This window comes from Stegostoma tigrinum, chromosome 1 (assembly GCF_030684315.1).
Source record: "Stegostoma tigrinum isolate sSteTig4 chromosome 1, sSteTig4.hap1, whole genome shotgun sequence".
Taxonomy (NCBI): domain Eukaryota; kingdom Metazoa; phylum Chordata; class Chondrichthyes; order Orectolobiformes; family Stegostomatidae; genus Stegostoma; species Stegostoma tigrinum.
Genome location: NC_081354.1, coordinates 158,548,141 through 158,566,179, shown reverse-complemented (window position 1 = coordinate 158,566,179; position 18,039 = coordinate 158,548,141). Strand labels below are relative to the sequence as shown.

Genomic DNA, 18,039 nt, shown 5'->3' with positions numbered 1-18,039 from the left:
CCAATAACTTTTTCTGAGACATTCATGACATGACATAGGCATTAGTTGAATCTGTTACTTCTCCCACCTCTCTTTCTAGCACTGAGATGCCCTTTAAAAAGTTCTACTTCTCATTTCAAAGGATCCAGTTCACCCACACATTCAGCAAGAAAAATAAACATGGGCATTCATCCAAACATTGTTGCTCATTTCTGTACATCTTGAGGTCAAAGCAAAACATTCAAGGACAGTTAGCAACTTTATGTCACAGGAAAGGGTCTTTAATTCCTTTGAAGAAACTGGAAATTGACATAAAATTGGTTTTAGTACATTACAAAGTAGATTGGCAAAAATCTTCCAACGAAATGATTTGCTACAGGGACGGATTCCAATGAATTACACGAAAGGAAAATCAAGAAAGTACGCATACAAATCAAAGGATTCAATTTATTCAAATTCAATAATGAAAATGATTTTAGAATCAAATTCGAGAAAGAAAACTTGTGAGGTACTCTCATTGTATCAGTGTTGAAGCCAGCAATTTCTGGAAATTACGGCATGCAGTTGGTCAAAGTACAGTACTGTATCAACAAGTAACAAATTTATACATTTGGTCGCTAAGTCTGGCATGTTACAGTGAGACAGCCACTCAAATTAAGGTAATTGAATGATTTGCAGAGAAACGCTGTCAGTTTCTAATGACTTGGCAAAAATGTTCAAATAGCTTTTGATGATATTTTTGCTTCTTATCGTACAGCATTTCTGTCCTAGTATGCACTGAAAATTTGTAGACTTTCGAGACAGAATCATAATTATTAAAACCTGTTTGGTGCTTTGAGTCCATGCTATCCTTTCGTGGCCAATTCAATCAGTCCCATTTCCTCCTTCAATCCAAACGTTCATTTCACTTAATGAAATGTGAGGCTGGATGAACACAGCAGGCCAAGCAGCATCTCAGGAGCACAAAAGCTGATGTTTCGGGCCCAGACCCTTCATCAGAGAGGGGGATGGGGTGAGGGTTCTGGAATAAATAGGGAGAGAGGGGGAGGCGGACCGAAGATGGAAAGAAAAGAAGCTAGGTGGAGAGGAGAGTATAGGTGGGGAGTTAGGGAGGGGATAGGTCAGTCCAGGGAAGACGGACAGGTCAAGGAGGTGGGATGAGGTTAGTAGGTAGGAGATGGAGGTGTGGCTTGGGGTGGAGGAAGGGATGGGTGAGAGGAAGAACAGGTTAGGGAGGCAGAGACAGGTTGGACTGGTTTTGGGATGCAGTGGGTGGAGGGGAAGAGCTGGGCTGGTTGTGTGGTGCAGTGGGGGGAGGGGACAAACTGGGCTGGTTTTGGGATGTGGTGGGGGAAGGGGAGATTTTGAAGCTGGTGAAGTCCACATTGATACCATTGGGCTGCAGGGTTCCCAAGTGGAATATGAGTTGCTGTTCCTGCAACCTTCGGGTGGCAGTGTGGCACTGTTGGAGGCCCATGATGGACATGTCATCTAAAGAACGGGAGGGGGAGTGGAAATGGTTTGCAACTGGGAGGTGCAGTTGTTTATTGCAAACCGAGCGGAGGTGTTCTGCAAAGCGGTCCCCAAGCCTCCGCTTGGTTTCCCCAATGTAGAGGGAGCCACACCAGGTATAGTGGATGCAGTATACTACATTCATTTCACTTAAATGGTTATCGAATTTCCTTTTGAAATCATGAATCATTCCCCCTCCATCACCCTCGGAGGACAAGATTGCAAACATTACCAGTGTGTAAAAACAAGTTCCTCAAATCCCTTGCACACACTCCCCAAAACATTAAATCTGTGTCAGAAATAGTGGTTCCAAAACCAGAGGATTGAGAGCAAGTTAGTGCTGAAAAGGAAGAACAAGAAATTAATGAGGAAAGGGAGAAAAGGCGATATAAATTCAGGCCAATGGGCATAAAGGTAGACTATAAAAACTTCAATTGGTATGCAGAAGGAAAAAGATTCACAAGGAGAATCTAAGCCCATTACAGCTGGAGAAGGAGAATTTACAATGGGGCCGAAGGAAATGGCAGAGAAATTCCTTTTCATTTGTGCTCATGAAGACAATTCAGAAAATCTCACAGAAAAATGGGCAACCAAATGACTTGCGTAACTGAACTGCTTAAAGTCTTCGTAAAATTTGCCAAGGTTTGATAAATCTCTGGGACCAGATAAGCTTCAACCCAGAATGTTAAACGAAGTAGCAACAGAAATAACAGATATAATATTTCTCATAATTCTAAAACGAAAGCATGTTGTTGGGACTGAACTGTATGAGCTATAGATATGGACTATTTTCCCCAGACTGTTAACGACTAAGGGGTGACCTTATACAGGTTTATAAAATCATGAAGGACATGGATAGAGTAAACAGCCAAGGACTTTTTTCTACAGTGAGGCAGTTCAAAAGAGGGGTTAGGTTTAAGGTAAGGAGGGAAAGATTTAAAAAGGACTGAGGGGTAACGACTCATGCAGACGGTCGTGCATGTCTGGAATGAGCTGCCAGGGCAAGTCGTGGAGGCTGGTACAATTCCACTATTTAAAAGGCATCCGGATGGGTATATGAATAGGAAGGTTTGAGGGGAATAAGGGCCAAATGTTGGCAAATGGGACTAGGTCAGATTGGGACGTTTGGTCAGTGCGAATGAGTTAGACCACAGAGTTTGTTACCATTCCGGATGACTCTTCTTCAAAATGCTAACTGTTTCTCTCTCCACAGATGCCGCCAGACCTGCTGAGTTTCTCCAACACTGTTTTTATTTTACATCTTTCGTAATTCTATAGATTCTGGAAAGACTCCTACTAAAAGGCTTCCTGACTCGAAGGTGCCAAATGTTACCTTGTTATTTAAGGATTTTGGGGTAGCAAGGAGGTTCAGCGGTTAGCATTGCTGCCTCACAGCAGTGACCTGGGTTCGATTCCATCCTCGCCCGTGTGGAGTATGCACATTTTCCCATGGGCTTCCTCTGGATGCTCCAGTTTCCTCCTGCAGTCCAAGGATGTGCAGGCTAGGTGAATTGGCCATTGGAAATGCAGGGTCACAGGGACAGGGTTGAGGGATAGGTCTAGGTGAGACGCTCTTTGGAGGGCCAGTGTAGACTCAATGGGCCAAATGATCTGCTTCCATACTGTAGGGTTTCGATGAGGGTGTGTGGATAACATGAGATGTCAGCAGCAGAGTGAATATTGGAATCCCCTATATAAAGGATACAAGGATTAAACATTTAGAAAAGATGTGCAAAACTGGGCAGAGCCAACATGGGCTTATGAAAGGGAAAACATGTTTAAAAGACTTGAAGATTTTTGGGGATATTCCTTGTAGATGAACAATGGGGCAAGAGGGGATGTGGTATATGTGGATCTTCAGAAGATTTCCGATAAGTTCTCATGGGAAGTTAGTATATACAATTAGAGGACATGGGAACTGTTTCACATGTTCCCATTGTACTCATTTGCTCGATTTTTGCCCCCTCACTCAGTATATCTACATCCATCTGCAAACTCGTTTTCTTCACAACATACGCTCATAACTGCCTTAGTAGTCTCTGTAAATTTAGCAACAATGCCTTCACAACCAAAGAACAAAGAAAATTACAGCACAGGAACAGATCCTTCGGCCCTCCAAGCCTGCGCCGATCCAGATCCTCTATCTGGACTTGTCACCTATTTTCCAAGGATCTGTACCCCTCCGCTCCCTGCCCATTCATGTATCTGTCTTTATACACCATAAATGATGCTATCGTGCCCGCCTCTACCACCTCCACTGGCAACGCATTCCAGGCACCTACCACCCTCTGCGTAAAGAACTTACAACGCAATATCTCCCTCAAACTTTTCCCCTCTCACCTTGAAGTCGTGACCCCTAGTAACGGAGCCCCCACTCTGGGAAAAAGCTTCTTGCTATTCACCCTGTCTATAACCCTCACGATTTTGTAGACCTCAATTCACTTCATAGCTAGCACACTCCATACCAGGCAACATCCAGGTGAACCTCCTCTGCACCCTCTCCAAAGCATCCACATCCTTTGGGTAATGTGGCCACCAGAACTATACGCAGTATTCCAAATGGTGATCGAACCAAAGTACTATACAACTGTAACATGACCTGCCAACTCTTGTACTCAATACCCTGTCTGATGAACGAAAGCATGCCTTCTTGACCACTTTATCAACCTGCGTCGCCACCTTCAGGGAACAATGGATCTGAACACCCAGAGATCTCTGTGCATCAATTTTCCCCAGGGCTTTTCCATTTACTGTTTAGTTCACACTTGAATTGGATCTTCCAAAATGCATCTGCCCCCAGCTAAATCATTGATACAAATTGTAAAAGGTTTAAGCTCCATGACAGACCCTTTTAGGTCTTCATTCATCACACCCTGCCAATTGCACAAGGACTTAATTATGGATTTTTTTTTGTGCTAATGAAGCAATCTTTCACCCAAGCTAGCATGTCATACCCATCGCAGAGAGCTTTTATTTTCACATTACCCTTTTTATGGTTCCTTTTGTATTCATTTGTTCATAGGGCAGCGTTTCACGGGAGCTTAGCCAGCATTTAAGGCTCATTCTTATTGTTCGAGAAATCGGTCAATTGCCTTCTTAAACCGCTATCCGAGTTTCTCCGATCACCGATAATGGAGAGTTTTGTCAGAGTCCACCTCAAGTTGGTTGTTTAACTGTCCAGCACCATTCACAACTGGATCTGGCAGAATTGCAGTACATGATCTGATCTAATGGCTACATAACCACTTAGCCTGTTTATCACATACAGCTTCTACAGCTTAGCTTGTACTTTTGTAGTAGCTTCGGGTCGGCATCTCATTTTTAGGGTTTTTTTTTTAAGAAAGAGATATCCATTCTTCCATCTACCATCATCAACAAAGCCAATGTGTAGTCCATAATAACTGTCCCTGACACGGAAGGTTTGCTTGTTCATTTCAGAGGGCAGGTAGTAGTCACCTACATTGCTATAGGTCTGGAGTCACATAGGCTGGACAAAGTAAGCATGATAGATTAGGGCTCTTGTAGCACAGTGTTAGCATTCCTACCACTGGACTAGGGGGCCTATATTCACATTCCATCTGGAGGTGTGTAATAATGTCTCTGAACAGGGTAATTAGAAAATTTAAAAAGATTAGTGTCCTTCCTATAAAAGGACACTAGTGAAAAAAATTGTTGAAAACAACAATCAACGATGGCTTCACAGTCTTTGTTAACACTAGATTTTTATTCCAGATTTATAAATTAATTGATTTTAAATGCCATCAAGCCAATGGATGATTAGTATAGTAACATTTTTTCAGTAGCCAGTTAACCTTCAAGGAGTTTAATCCTTGTAATCACCAAATCAAAATTCTGAAACACGTTGCATTCCATTGCATAACAAGCAGACTAGCCTTGTAAATATCCTCAGACCTTCTAGAAAATAATCTGCATTGCAAAGCACTAAAAGGTACCCAAGTTAATGAGAGCACACTAATTTGTGATGAGACATATGCCATGTTCATTACAGTGACTGCTCTTAATTGCATTGCTGAGATCAAATTTTTGAAATCAAGTTTACTTCATCTTGTTGGCAAACCTTGTTAATTTGCAAATGCTTCCCTATTTCACGAAAGCCCCTCTAAGTATTTTCTGCATTTATCAGATACCAAGTGCATAAATCAGACATAAATCAAGCAATCATAAAACATTAACAATCATATTGGAGAAACTGATTCCAAATATTTTTCACTTTCACTCCAGTCTGCAAATTGAGATGCACTACTTAAGCAGTGACATGCAGCGTTCACGTTTATAGTCTCGTGTGTCCAACTGTTATAGCAGCTTGAATGTCACCAGTGTTTTTTATACGCTGAAGAATGATACAGATTGCATTACTGTCAGACAGAAGTTTACACAGGGCTAGAGAAGAATATTTCAGACTGGCTAGAAAATACAGTTTGCTTCTATTTTTCACGCATTGATTTTTCTACTAAAACTTACTCATACTGATTTTCTAAACTTACTCATACTGTTAACATTTTACCAGGAGAATAATTCAAATATGAACCACATATCATTTTAAAAACTGTGAAGCACAGGATTAAGAATTAATTTTTAAAAAATTTGAAATACTTAAATGTATTCATTCAATTAAGGAACTCTGCTCCTCACCATTTAAGGCCAAATTCAAGAACTCATTGTACGCTTTAGGTTTGTTAAATAAATAAATGTAACAAAATCTTTGATACATTATGATGATAACTGGAGTCAAGCCAGTTAATCCAGGATTTGCATTATTTCTTGGCTTTTATCCACTATGTTTTTAATCAAAAGCCCTGGGTTCCACATTTTATTAATTTCCTTCTTGGCCTATTTTGTCATCTTTAAAATTTGTACTCGAATTCCTCCAGGTCTCTTTTTAAACAAAGGTGGTCCACGGTGTCTGTAAAGTTGACGTAGAAAGCTTTTGCTGCGCTACTTGAAAAAGTGCAGAAAACCCTGTGGATACCCTGTTGATGCTACCCCCTCAGCTAAAAACACCAAAAAGTCCAAACTGCATTTTATGCGACCTTGCTGCATAATGACAATGACAGCTTTTCAAAAGGAATTCATTAGGTAGTGACAGAGCACTTAGAATGTCAGCATGTCCTGTGCATTGCCGATTTAAAAGTCTTTCATTTTACTCAGTACAAACAAGAGAGGCAAAATTAAGCTGGTCACACAAATGAATCACCAGCAGGCAAATGTATATTGCCTCTTTTAACATTTTGACTTTTCTAACACCAATATGATTGTGGGAACATTTCCAAAACAGTGCTTTTCTGACAGTGAATTCATAGATAAGGCAAAGGAGGAAATTGAATCATTTTATTTTGGTTTCAAAATAGTTAGATGAACAAACTTACTTAGGTTCAGTTCTTTGAAATCAGGTCGATTGGCCGAAGCACACAATTGGTAGAAGATATGGTAGTTACGCTCATCTTCTGCCTAAACAAAGACAAAAAGGCAAAAATGTTTTTCTCTTAGTGAAGTTTACTTCAATACAAATTTCTCTTCTTCCCGTACTTGATTCCTACCTTACCTTCTTTTCTCGTCAACCTGTTCAGAGATGTTATTACACAACTCTGCAGCAGGTGGCACTTGAACCTGGGCCTCCCGGTCCAGGGGTAGGGGCATTAATCACTGCACCACAGCTGGCCTCTTCTTTCTTGTTTTACAGAGGAGATCTGTGACCCATTCCAGATGTCAATATGCAACATACAAACTAGTTTAGAATTATCCAGCTGACAGGTAAGACAAGTTGTCCTTCCAAAATTCTTTCTACTCCTATTAAAAAAAGAAGAGGCTTTTGATTCATTCTCCACAGAGTCCTGACAGTGTTGAAACTTCAGTTGATCTGCACCTCTCACTCCATGGTACTGGAGCACAATTGCACTTTATAACCAGTTTGCATGATGTTCACAGCAGGCCAAGCAGCATCAGAGGAGCAGAAAAGCTGACACTTTGGGCCTAGACCCTTAAGGATGCTGCTTGGCAGGCTGTGTTCATCCAGCTCTACACCTTGTTATCTCAGATTCTCCAGCATCTGCAGTGCCTACTATCTCTGCAGAACGTTCACCTTTCTTTTCATTAATGCTTCACATTTTAAAAGCAGTCTTGTTGAATTCTGATGAAGGTTCTAGGCCCGAAACGTCAGCTTTTGTGCTCCTGAGACGCTGCTTGGCCTGCTGTGTTCATCCAGCTCCACACTTTGTTATCTTGGCTTCTCCAGCATCTGCAGTTCCCATCATTGTTGAATTTGAGGTCTACTTAAACTCAAAATTGTTTTACAGCATTTGCTGAACTACTGTCCTCTTGAAAGCAATTTTTAAAAATAAAACAGAATATGACTGCAGTAGATACTATTTAATTGTTTCATTTGTGATGCTAAATGTATATGAAACTGCAAAGTGATTGTAAGTAATTAAATATCAAGTGTTGAAAATTAACCAGAAATGTTATGTAAACAGATTGATCGATAATGCACATTTGGTAGCTATCTTTTGTATTTTAAATCCAAGTACATATTGCCCTCCAACTAATGATGAAGAGACTTCATTTGTAAAATCATTCAAGGGTTTAGAGCTTCATTGGTTGTGCAAGCTCCATCAACCACTCCTAATCGCCTGGTGGTGGTGTTAATGCTATAGTGAATTCCAGGATTGCGATCCAGCCACAGCAGGGAAAGGTGATACATTACCAAATCAAAAAGATCACTGGCCAGGAGTAAATCTGCAGGCAGTAACGTTCCCTTGTTTGTTTTAAATTCACTCATGGAACACGGGCAGCACTGGCTGGCCAGCATTGTTGTCTCTCCCAGTTGCCTTTGAGAAGGTGGTGGTGGACCTGCCTTCTTGAACAGCTGCAGTCCATGCACTGTAAGTAGACTGACAATGACCTTAAGGAGGGAGGGAATTCTCAGACTTTTACCCAGCGACACTGAAGGAATGGTGATATATTTCCAAATTCCATGTATCTGCTGCTGTTATGCTTCTTCATGGTTGTGATCATAGGTTTGAAAATACTGCCTAAAAAAGCTTTTGTGAATTTCTGCAGTACCTATTGCTGCTATTCCTGCACATCAGTGGTGGAGGGAATGAATATCTGAGACTGTGGTGCCAATCAAGCAGGTTATTTTATCTTGTTTGGTGTCAAGTTCCTCGAGCGTTGTCAGTACTGCACACATTAAGGGAAGTTGGCAGTATATCGTTATGTTCCTGAATAGTGCCTTTTAGACGGGCTGTATTGGAGTACAATTCTGCTGCTGATGACCCAGAAGGCCTCTGAATGACGGTCTAGATCTGGTAGAAGTCTATCGCCTTTAGCAATTCTCGCAGCAATGTCCTGGAACTGGTCATCAACCACAACCAACTTCCTATGTGCCAGGTATGACTCCAACCAGCAGAGAATTTTCCCCTTGAACACCACTGAATCTAGTTTTGCGAGGGAAGAGCAGCCATAGAAAGTCAAGTCGAGGTCTGACTGACTCAGTGTCCATTTCTTTTTCTAGTACTCTTTCCTCCTCCTTTCGTCTACATGACAAATAAGAGCAGAAGCACACAGCCTTACCAGGCTGTTCTGCCATTCAGTGCAATCAGGGCTAATCTTTTGTCTCAAATTACTTTTCTGCCTGCTCTTCATATCTTGATTGCCCATGACAGCAAAATTCCATCTACCACAGCAATAAATATAATCAGCAATGGAACATGAATTGCCCTCTTATGTATGGAATTCCAAACAAAAACACAATATTTTCAGTGAATTAATTCCTCATCTCAGTTTTATATGATTATACCACCTCCCTCTCGAGGCTTTACCTTGGTGTTTCTGGATTCCCTAGTCAGAGGAAAACAACTTCATGTCTACTATATAACGACCCTCATAACGTGCATGTTTCAGGGAACTTACTTCTCATAGTTATGGGCTTTTGAGTTGAATAATCAACTGTGATCATAATAAATGGCACAGAACTGAATGGCCTACTCCTGCTCATATTTTCCATGTTCTATACAATTCCAGGCAGCAAGGTCTGATTTAGTCAGCTCATAGGATTACCCTTACAACCCAGGAAATAATCTAGTAAACCTTCATTGTATTGCCTCCAAAGCAAGAGTATCCTTCCTCCAGTATAAAGACCAAAAGGTGTGGCCTCCAATTTCCAAATGATACAGCTGCATTTGAAAATTCCCCAAGAGATTTTGAACATACACCCATATTCCACGGTGGGTCAGTTGTCAGCACTGATGCCTCACAGCACTGGGGACCAGGGTTCAATTCCAGCCTTGGGCAACTGTCTGTGTGGAGTTTGCTCATTCTCCCCGTGTCCGCGTGGGTTTCCTCCGGGTGCTCCAGTTTCCTCCCACAGTCCAAAGATGTGCAGGCTAGGCGGATTGGCCATGCTAAATTGCCCATAATGTTCAGGGAGGTGTAGCTTAAGTGGGTTATAGGGGGGCGTGTCTGGGTCTGGGTGGGATGCCCCAAAGGTCAGTGTGGATTTGTTGGGCTGACGGGCCTGTGTCCACACAGTAGAATTCTTCTGGGGTGGCACGGTGGCTCAGTGGTTAGCACTGCTGCCTCACAGCACCAGGGACCTGGGTTCCATTCCAGCCTCAGACAACAGTCTGCAGAGTTTGCACACAATCTCCCTGTGTCTGCATGGGTTTCCTCCCACAGTCCAAAGACGTGCAGGGTAGGTGGATTGGCCATGCTAAATTGCCCGTAGGGATATTTAGGTTAGGGAGATTAGACAATGGAAATGTAAGGATGGGGGAAGAGAGTCTGGGTGGAATGCTCTTTGGAGGGGCAGTTCTATGCTGTTGGGCTGAATGGACTGCTTCTACACTGTCGGGATTCTATTCTGTGATTCCATGCTTTACTGTTTTGCGGCCCCACATGATTCCACTGTAGTTAGACAACTTCTATCAGTAGAAAACTAATTCTTCGGAACAATTCTCACAAAAAACCCATCAGTCCATAATCTTATCAATAGAACCACAATCATTTCAGACCAATAATTAGACTTGTTAAATTCAAATCCATCAGGTAAGCCAAGCAGAATAAACAGTTGTACAGTAAATTGGTACAGATGATGAAGGATGCTTTACTAAAACTATTGCTAGACAGAGTAAAAATTATAATAATCACTTCAAATAATCGAACATAAGTGTAATATTCTACTTTTGCAGAAGATGGAAAACAGTCAGTTTCATAATTTTGGAAATCACTTCAATTTTTCACCAAGAGAGAAGTCATGATTATCTCTATTTTATTATCTCTATATATTATCTCTATCTCTCAGATCAGTGTGGCTCAATCCTATCTAACGTTACGTTCTTCCTCAAGACATCGATGCAACAGAAAGCAGACAAATATGCAGAATAATAAAAGAGTGACACAAAGTAGAGGGAAACTAACTGGACAGCGTAACACAGTTACGCAGGACATTGGTAAAACAGAGTTTAGGATAATAAATGAGGAAATTCAGATATTTTATTCACGAATTTAAAATAAATTCTCTTTTTGGGAATATGGATGACAATTCAACACGTGATGTGTAAAAATCTGCAAATCAAATTGATAGCATCAATACATCACGTGAGTATTGAGTGAAAAGTAATATGCTTGAATGTTGTCAATTATGCCAACAAAACCCAGCAGCAAAGGATGGCAGCCATTTTGGAGTTCAGCTGATCAATCCCTGACCCCACAAGATGAGGTGAAAGTCAGCATTTCTTCTTGTATCTTCCTGTCTGGTTTGAATCTTCAGTGAAAAAGTGACATTTTAGAGTTGTTGTACTCCATTGCACCTTATATAGAATACTTTAAAGTTGATTTGTTGTTGTGTGTATGACCTAATAAATTCTACTGCAGATGTTGTAGGTACGAACCTGGAAAACCACTCTTGACTTTTCTAACAGATAAGTTCGCATATTGGCACCAATTATGTAATATTGTCGGTCAAAACCAATTTGGATATATTTTCCAAAGCGGCTGCTGTTATCATTCCTTGTTGTTTTAGCATTACCAATGGCCTGTTTGAGAAGAAAGAAAATGTGAAATTATTAAAACCTGGTAAATGACACATGAACCTAGATGTGTAAAGAAGCTCAGCATTCTACAGAATCAATAGTGTTGCAACAAGAGCAGGGGAGCTACAAGTTAATTTTTTAGCAGGCAAACCCATTTTATTATCCAATATCACAATCAGGGGAACAATAATCACCAGGATCACTATTATTGTAATGCCTTTAAATATAAAGGGAGCATTGAAAAAGATCCTTCAGAGTAGTGCTATAAATTAATGCACCGCATCAGGAGGCTATAGGTCAAGTGGCCAAAAGATAGTTTTTAAATAGTATCTTAAAAGGAGAAAAGTGAGGTACAGGAATGGAATTCCAGAGCTTGGGCTGGAACAACTGAAGACAGGGCCACAAATGGTGAGCAATTATGGTTAGGAATTCACAAGAGACCTGAATTAGACAAGTGTTGATACGTCAGAGAGTTGCAGGATTAGAGGCGATTAGAGAGCTAGGCAGAAGCTGGACAGTTTCAGTTATACGGATAAGTAGTTTATGAATCTATGACAAATGTGATAGTTGCTTAGGTAATTTGATGACATCACCAATGTAAAAAAATTGCTGGACAAACTCAAGAGATCTGGCAGTATCTGGGGAGAGAGAAAAACACAGTTAGCATTTTGCACTCAATATGACTTGTTTTTGGAACCAAAGTTCTGAACAAGTGTCACTTTGGACTCAATGTTTAACTCTTTCTCTCCCCACAGGTTTAGCCAGACCGGCTGAGGTTCTACAGCATCTTTTTTTTGAAATTTCTGATTTCTAGCATCAAGATTGTACATCTGAAAGTTAACTATGAGTTTTACTTCTCCATCATTTCTCCCAACATTGCACTGTTTTTATGTCATAAGACTGGTTCCCAATATGAATTGGCGGTTTAGCTGCAATTTTATCCAATTAAATGCTAAAAAAAATCTGAAGCTATCACATTGAGTCCTCACTATGAACTCCACTATCCCTCCACTGATTGCAAGCTGAAGCTGAGAATTTCCAATCTCCAATTCAGCACACAGTCCCCTACTTCTATTTTTTTGGAATTGGCCCAAGAGCAAGTTGCCCCGCTACTTTGGATGCTCCACCAGTCAAGGTAGCTGGAGGGACGTTTGCAGGGGTGGGGGCGTGGTTTGGTGGTAGAAGAAAGGTATCACTCAGTATTAACAATACCTCATAATAACTGGGTTAAGGAGGATTTATTTTTCCTAATATCAATAAAGAAAATAGTTCATTTACCTCCATAATTGGACTTGAAGCCAGTACCTTGTCTTCAACATTTGCTTCACTGGCTGATCCACCAACAGTAGCAAAATAGCGCATGGCATACTTAGCAGACACTGTTTTTCCAGCTCCAGACTCCCCACTTACAATAATAGATTGATTCTTCTCATCCCTGGAGAGTAGAAACCAAAAAAATCAGACATCTTAGGTTTGTGTCTCTCCATCGCAATCTTCTCTATTCCTATTTTAACACAATTTTAGTTTTTTATCCTTTTTAATTTTATTTTTACTCCCATTAAACTCCTGTACTCTTTCCCATCATTTTGTATACAGGACCAGAAACATTCACTTTATTTGTCTACTGTTGTTTTTTACATGCATGGTCAACATAATTCAGAAATATGAATGCTTATGATTATGTCTGAACAGACCTAAATTATTGCGCACTTTTTTGTGTAATAGAAGAAAGAATCTCATACTGGAGTCTGTCAATGGTCAATTCAGTATATCCTATTCTGACACGAGTATATCCCAGTCGTACATCTATCATAATGCTCTGAGCATTAGCAAGGGTTGAACTCTACACAGAGCTGGAACCAGATTGAATAGTAGGACAGCGGTATACAGGTCAATTTGGTATCATCAGTTAACATCAAAACCAGCTGTAATTTCAGGCAATCAGCAGAAACACTGTGGAAATGGTAGTCTAGAATGTCTACTAAACTCCAGACAAAGTTACAGACAGAGGCTGGAAGCAGCCCAGTGAGATTCCAGCTGAAAACCAAATTAATCTCGAGCTGTAACTGAATCAAAACATATCCAAGGATTAACCAAATACTTATTCCACTCTTTAAAGAACACTTTATCAATACAGAGGCCAAGTTCAGAAAGGTCCTCAGGAATGACAAGGCAGCTAAAGATTTTTGTTTCAAAAGCAAGTGTTCGCATTTATTTTTTGCAGCAAAACGCTTCATAATTTATGCCTGTTTATGAGCACGAAGTTCAATCCCTCTGGGCGGTACATGTAGGCAAACAAAGTCTTGAAGATATGAAAACTCAACACAAATATTTCCTGTAGAACAGATAATTGGACTTAATTAATATCACCCAGTCACTGTTGAATTTACTAAGTTGTCCTTATTCCACTTTGGCATTCCACAGTACTGGTCTTTGAATTAAACCAAAATTGCTTTTGTATAGGAGTGCATTTTACTAAATTGCTAAATAATCATGCAAATATGCAGTACAAATTTTCCCTATTCTCACCATTTTATTAAAAATAAGAAAGGATTTATTTTTGTAAAAGTTTTGTTGTAACTGTATAACTAAGTAAATCATCATAGAAATTTTAGATGACTAAACTCACATTCACAAGAGTCATTTAGCTCAGCAACTGTACTTTTGAGTACGCCGTCTGGGTTTGATACTATTGGGCTCTGGCAACTTATCCATCTTAGTGCTCTTCAAAAGGAGACCAAACATCGCTTCTTTCTTGATCTCAAAAGGCCCTAGCATATTAGCATGCTCCACACTAATCTCACTATCACCCAGGAGAAGGGTATGGGGGAATGCTGAAACAAAGTACAAATTTTACATCTCTCCCACAACCTCTGTCTCCAAGCACAAGTTTCTCCTTTATCTTTGAGTAGTCACACGTTCTCCCTAGTTATCCTCCTGTTTTTAAGCCTATGTATCAAATGCTTTGCGATTCTCTCAATCCTACTTGCCGAGACCATTTCATGGCCCCTTCTTGCTCCGTAATTCCCTGCTTGAGTTCCTTCCTGGTTTCTTGATATTCCTGATCAGCGCTGTTTGATTTCAGCTTCCTAAACCTTAATTTTTGCTTTTTTTTTCATTTTGACTAAATCCACAGCCTCCCCCGTTATCCAAGGGCCCCTTACCGGGCTATCCTTGTCCTTTATCCTTACTGGAACACACCAGTTCTGAACTCTTGTCAGGAGATCTTGAAACAACTCCCACATATCTAATGTGCACTTGCCTAATAACAACTCCTCCCAATTAACACTCCCTAACTCCTGCCTATTATTGATGTAATTTGCCCTCCCCTACTTTAGTACTTTTTTGCAAAGTCCTGATTATCTTTATAGTTCATTGCTATGTTGAAACTTAAGGAGTTGTGATCACTTTCCAAAATGATCTCCCACTAAAAGGTCAGTCACCTGGCCAGGATCATTTGCCAATACAAGTTCTAGTATGGCCCCTCCTCTGTTGGATGATCCACAAACTGTTTCAAGAAACCCTCTTGGATGCACTTAAATTACACACCATGTAAGCCCCTTGCCCTAATGGAGTCCCAGTCAACACTGGCAAAGTTAAAATCACCCAATATGACAACCCTGTTGTCACTGCATCTTTCCATAATCTGCCTACATATTTGTTCCGCAACATCTTGGTTGCTATTTGGGAGGTCTATCGTATAATCCTGTCAGAGTGATTGCACCCGGCTTATTTTTGAGCTTCACCCATATTGTCGCAGTGGATGAGCCCTCCAGCATGTCCCCTCCAAGTGCAGATGCAAGATTCTCCCCGATTAGCAGTGCAACTCCAACTCTTTTAATTTTCTCTCTATCGCCCTTAAAACAACAAAACCCTGAAATGCTCAGCAGCTAGTCCTACCCCTCTCTCAACCAAGTCTCTGTAACGGCCACAACATTATAGTCCCATGTACTGATCCAGGATCTAAGCTCATCTGCTTTACCTACAATATTCCTTATACTGAAATAAACACACTTCAGCCCATTAGTACCATCATGTTCATTTGTGTCTCTCTGCCTGTTCTTTTCTTCTGATTTACTGGTCCCAAAATTTACCCTCCCCTCAAGGCCTTCATTTGCTGACCTGCTGTTTTGGTTTCCAGGCCCCTGCCACTCAAGTTTAAATCTTCCTGAGTAGCCCTAGTGAACCTGCCTGTGATGATATTGGTCCCCCTCCAATTTAGACATATCCATCCCTCTTGTACTGGTCACCACTGCCTCAAAACACAGTCTCAATAGTCTAAGTCTTAGAACTGAGGTGAGGAGGACTTTCTCCAGCCAGAGGGTGGTGAATCTGTGGAACTCTGTGCCGCAGAAGGCTGTGGAAGCAAAGTCACAGTGTATTTAAGACAGAGATACATAGCTTCTTAATTGGTAAGGGGATCAAGGGAGAAGGCAGGAGAATGGGGTTGAGAAGCGGATCAGCCATGATCGAATGTCAGAGCAAACTGGATAGGCTGAACGGCTCAAGTTTGCTCCTATGTCTTATGGGGTCAGAATAATCTAAAGTTTACTTCCCATTCCCATTGAGATGGATTTGGGATCTGCCACCTCACTTTACCCTTCAAATTGGAAGTAAATGACAGAGACCACTGACAAAAACAGCTCAGGACATATCATCAGCAGACACTAAGCCAAAGACCGGACTTCAAACAAGACGCCCACGTATGATGGCCCCGATTAACTTCTATAGCACCAGGATAATTAGCAGGTGCAAGAACAACAGGATCACTAAGTAATCAAACTGATTAGCTACTCCTGATCTTTATCAATTACTCTCTCTCTAGTAATAAAACGATATAAACAAGTAATGACGCACACTTGAATTTGTGACTGAGGAGCAAGAGCACTGTGACAAAGACGACGCTGTGAACTTGGTATACTTGTACTACACTGATTTTTATAACCCCAGGAGCACAGAAACGAGAAGCATTGTCAGCCAGTGTATAGAAATCTAAGGCTCAAAAGGTAATAGCACCGATGTAACAAATTCAGCCGTAAAATGCTTTCTTGCAATTGGCTTAAATAGAAACTACTTGCAGCGCTGTTGCACATGTCCCAAAACCAACTGGAACTAAAAGAAAAATCACCAACTCAAATAAGGTTTCTAAATTTGGTTGGACAAAGTTCCCCAAATATTTTCACACGGTTCTTGTGTCTCCAAATCTTTGTCATCAATTGCAGCACAGATTCATTCTCACAGAACTTGTCATGCCAATTGAAGAAAGAGAATAAACTTTTCTTTAGCTGACTGACTGAACCAAGACTCATACAATCTTCTCCCTTCCTCCATAAAAGTTTATAATTAACAAAGAAGTGTTTCAAACTATCCAGAAAAACATTTTTAATTCACAGACTTAAGTGACTGTAGCAACATGAATGCAAAATCCTTAGTGATAGGAAAGAAAGCAATGGTTAATGGACATTCTTCAGACTGCAGTAAACCAGATCGTGGTGTTTCCTACAGTTCGGTATTGGGACTCAGGGGAGTCAGCGGATTACTAATTCAGAACTCCTGGCTAATGTTTAAGGGAACTTGCAGAATTCAAATCCTACTATACAGGCCATGAAATTTGACTCAACTAAAAATAAAATGTCTGCAGCCATTGACTGCTGTAAAAACATGCGGTTCACTAACACCCTCCAAGGAAGGAAATCTGTCATCCTTGTCTGATCTGCATGGAATTCTGAACCCACAGCAATGCTGTTGACTCCTAACTGCTTTCGAGGAAATTAGGAGTGCCAATAATTGCTGGCCTGGTGAGCAGTATTCACATCCCTTAATTTTTTTTCCGAAAATAAAAAAGGAGCAAGAAACAACTGCAAAATTTGTACGATATAAAATTTAAGAGCATTGTAAGCTATGAGGAGGACTGTGTAGAACTTCCAAAGGACATTGACATGTTGGTGGAATGGGCTAACAGATAACAGATGAATTTCACTGCGGAGAAGTGTGAGGCGATACATTTTGTACTAAGGACATGAAGGGGTAGTACAAAATAAAGGACACCATTCTAAAAGATGTGCAGGAGCAAAGAGACCGGGGTTTATATGTGAGAGTCATTAAAGGTAGCAGAACATGCAGACAGCACTGCTCATTAGGCATACAGTACACTGGATTGCATCAATTGGGCCAGAGTACAAAAGCAGAGGGGTCACGAGGAGTTTAAGACACTAGTTATACCTCTGATGGAGTACTGTGTACAATCCTGAACTTCCAACACTTCAGGAAGGATGTAACGTATTGGAAAGGGTACGTAAAAAGTTTATGAGAAGCACTGCAGGGATTGAGAAACTTCAGCTATGGAGACAGATTAGGCAAGTTGGGACTGTTTTCAAGAGGAGATTTAATAGAACATCAAAATTACAAGGGGTCTAACTCTATGATGAGGTAGGGAAGAAAAAGTATTCCCGCTCAAATAGATTGAGATACAGGCGGGACAGATTTAAAGCGTTTAGCA

The 18,039-nt window shown here is 40.7% G+C and overlaps 1 protein-coding gene across 2 annotated transcripts in view; it reads right to left on the bottom strand.

Annotated features, from left to right (window-relative positions):
- The window catches only part of myo5b (myosin VB), a 270,346-nt gene that overhangs the window by 153,456 nt on the left and 98,851 nt on the right, over window positions 1-18,039 (bottom strand). For both annotated transcript variants that reach the window (XM_048526919.2, XM_048526929.2), the window contains exons 5-7: window positions 12,819-12,975; window positions 11,400-11,543; window positions 6,879-6,960 (exon numbers count right to left, since the gene is read on the bottom strand). In XM_048526919.2, the coding sequence (XP_048382876.2) occupies window positions 6,879-6,960; window positions 11,400-11,543; window positions 12,819-12,975 (383 nt within the window). The remainder of the gene's footprint in view (window positions 1-6,878; window positions 6,961-11,399; window positions 11,544-12,818; window positions 12,976-18,039) is intronic.